At 54.6% G+C, this 3,208-nt stretch overlaps 1 protein-coding gene across 1 annotated transcript; it reads left to right on the plus strand.

The window, feature by feature from the left end:
• Positions 1 to 583: 583 nt before the first annotated feature.
• Positions 584 to 2,239, plus strand: LOC135092952 (uncharacterized). The gene is made up of 2 exons (XM_063991774.1): positions 584 to 806; positions 1,274 to 2,239. Exons 1-2 carry the CDS (start codon positions 584 to 586, stop codon positions 1,810 to 1,812), a joined length of 762 nt encoding a protein of 253 aa, XP_063847844.1. The 3' UTR covers positions 1,813 to 2,239.
• Positions 2,240 to 3,208: the final 969 nt, after the last annotated feature.

Consider the following 3,208-nt stretch of genomic DNA (forward strand, 5'->3'; position numbering starts at 1 on the left):
AATTTGTGAGGCAATTGCCCCTCAGTTTAAAATATGAGCTCGTATCACACACCGTGAAAGATGTGATGGAAGCCGGACGCAGGGCTGACAATTACTGTGCGATCCACGGGCTGAACGGAGATGAATACCATGGAGGGAGAAAGTCATTCTCTAACAAAAGTGATGGTCATCAGAGATATAAGAATGACCGCCAGATGAGCTCGACATTATTCCACAGATCAAACCAGCCCTGCCCTAACAACTATAGTTTTCCCCACTCTTTCACCATGCCCCCGCCAACCGACCACAACATGAGGACTACGCCCCACAGGGGTAGGCCCAGGAGCACTACCTATTACCAGAAGGGTAATGGTGATGAAGGTGCAGTTATGTGCCTTGGATGTGAAAGTAGTGGGCATAAAAATTACCAGTGTCCGAAGGGACGGCCGAAGCCAGTGCGAGCAGTTGCTGCCCAAAGGGACCTAATACAGTATGTGGAAAATATGACTGCAGAGATACAAGAGGAGCCGCAGAAGGATGAGGGCTTTGAGCATCTCACCAGTAAGAAAAATGGAAAGGGAAATCCAGAGAAATGGAAATGAAAATGGAGGGAAATCCAGAGAAGGTGATTAGAATCCTTCGGATTACGGAAGCTAACCAGAGTCTGATCTTAAGTAGTGTATTCCCATGGAGTGAGGAGACCAGCACTGGCAGAGAGGTCTCATGCAAGGGTGCAGGAGGCAAGTTCAGTATTCCCCTCCACAAAGTTTGGCTGGATTGTGGATACATCACTGGAGAGGTGACGGTGGGAGTGAAGGAGACACTGTGTAGCGGGACACAAGTCACCGCTCCTAGCACTTCCGTTTTCACTCTCTCTACTGCACACGCTCTTGTCTTTCATCTCTTTTTCATCACTTTATACATTTCTCTTACTTGTCACATTCTGTGCACGCTCTTTTACACATGTATTACACATCTTCTCAATACATCTTACTACTCCTTTCTTCATACAGACATACACACACACATACACTCTCTTTTTCCATAATTTTGTATGTGTCGTTTGTCATGTTCAGTAATTTGTATATATATTGTTCATGTTTTTGTTGAATAAACAGAGAATACCCAGGCTAAATTTCCTTTGCCAGAGCTACACAGTTATGACACTGGAGATGTTACCCTTCAAGGACTAAACACTGCTATGACCAAGTCGTAGTTGGGAGCCTAAACTTCTCGCTTGAGCATCTTCTGGGCGGCCAAGTAGCACCTCACCTTCGCTACAATTGGTGACCCCGTTGTTTTTCTGGAGTGAGCAGCCAAGTCCACCCTGCTGCTATCCTCCGACCACCCGGCCAAGGCGACGAGGTTGGCTACGGGCGGATCTTCCGGCAGCTGCCCCTTCGCCGGTGTCGCCGCCTCCAGCAGCAAACCCCGGCCTCCCGACGCAGCCTGGACGCCACCCCGCCGCCTCACCGACGCAGCCTGGCCGCCACCCCGCCGCCTCCCCGACGCAGCCTGGCCGCCACCCCGCCGCCTCACCGACGCTGCCCGGCCGCCACCCCGCTGGCCGCCGCCCCCAGCCGCCCGTATGCCAGCCGCCCGTATGCCGCCCCCCGCTGCCCGGCCGCCCTCACGGCGCCCCACCCCACGGCACTCTCCAGCTGGCCCTTGCCACTGGCCAGCAGTCTCTCCCAGTCGCGGACGCTCCTCCACGTAACTTCTGCCGGCCCCTCCAGTTTCCTGCTGTTACCTGGAGCCCTCCCACTGGCCTCGTCCCGCCTCCGTCTACAGCTCTTCATTGGGGATTACCTACGGTCCATCGCCCAGGATTAACACTGTCATCCGTGGATTACTTACAGTGCGGTGCCAAGGATAACGTACAGTTCGTTCAGTGGTGAGTGCAGTGCCAACGATAACATACAGTTCGTTCAGTGGTGAGTGAAGTGACATTGCCCCAATTCGGCATCTCTCACCGCTGTGGCACCCGGTCACACCGGCGCCTCACGCCTTCACTCCTCACCGCTGTGGCTCCCGGACTTTCCGGCGCCTGTAGTGTACTTTACACAGTCACGTGGTGGTCCACTCAGCACAATGCCTGATGACGTCGACTCCGTAGCCTCCATCTCAGCAGAAGACAGTACCAAGCAACTTGTTGGGCTCGTCTCACAGCTTATACTTGAAGTGAGCGATCTTCGGAGAGAGGTCAGAGAACGCTCATACTCACGTTCGCGTTCTTCCTCCAGACACCACTTCCGGCGCCGCCAGCGTTCAAACAGTAAGACGCCGGAGACTTCTACTTTCTGCTACTACCATGAAGAGTTCGGGAGAGACGCAAGAAATTGTAAGGCTCCCTGTACCTTCGCCAAGTCTTTAAACCCCAACAGCGAGCACTAGCGGCGCATAGTGTTCGCGACACCTCGTCTGCGCTACTGAAGTTGTATGACCCTCTCTCCCGGACCAAGTTCCTCATCGACTCTGGTGCAGACGTCAGTATTCTCCCTGTCCCTGGTGTAGACCGGACGTTGCCTCCCCTCCTTCACCTTCACGCCGCCAATGGTACGGAGATTCCTGTGTACAAGCGACGCACCTTGCAACTTCACCTGAACCTCCGCCGTACCTTCGAGTGGACGTTCTACGTAGCAGCTGTCACGCAACCAATTCTAGGTGCTGACTTCCTCCGACACTTCGGTCTCCTAGTGGACATCAAGGGTCGGAAGCTGCTCGATCCTCTCACCTCAGTCACAACAAAGGGACAGGTCACTCATGGTGATAGCACACAGATCTCCCTCGTCAAGGCAGACCACCAGTTCTCCTCCCTGCTGAAGTCCTTCCCTACGCTGACGCAGCCGTACTCAGCCAGCAAGCCAGGTCACACACCACGTCTCGCACCACATCGAGACCAAGGGACCTCCTACCCACGCCAAGGCCCACCGCCTAGCTCCAGAGCGCGCCAGACAAGCCAAGGCAGAGTTCGAGTCCCTCATTCAGCAAGGCATCATACGGCCCAGCTCCAGCAACTGGTCTTCCGCTCTCCACATCGTGCCTAAGAAAAATGGCGAACTACGACTATGTGGAGACTACCGCGCTCTCAACTCGCGCACCGTCGAGGACAGGTACCCAGTGCCCAACATCCAGGAGTTCTCTTCTCAGCTCTCCGGATGCACCTACTTCTCGAGGATCGACCTTGTGAAAGCCTTTCACCACATCCCCGTCCATCCAGGGGACATTC

Source organism: Scylla paramamosain, chromosome 41, assembly GCF_035594125.1.
Source record: "Scylla paramamosain isolate STU-SP2022 chromosome 41, ASM3559412v1, whole genome shotgun sequence".
NCBI lineage: Eukaryota > Metazoa > Arthropoda > Malacostraca > Decapoda > Portunidae > Scylla > Scylla paramamosain.

What these genes read in the sequence shown, in the direction of transcription:
- LOC135092952 (XM_063991774.1), top strand. Translation starts at nt 584, where the DNA reads ATGGAGGGAAATCCAGAGAAGGTGATTAGAATCCTTCGGATTACGGAA. An exon ending in GGGAGTGAAGGAGACACTGT is followed by an intron (nt 807 to 1,273) that starts GTAGCGGGACAC and finishes ATTGGTGACCCC; the next exon opens with GTTGTTTTTCTGGAGTGAGC.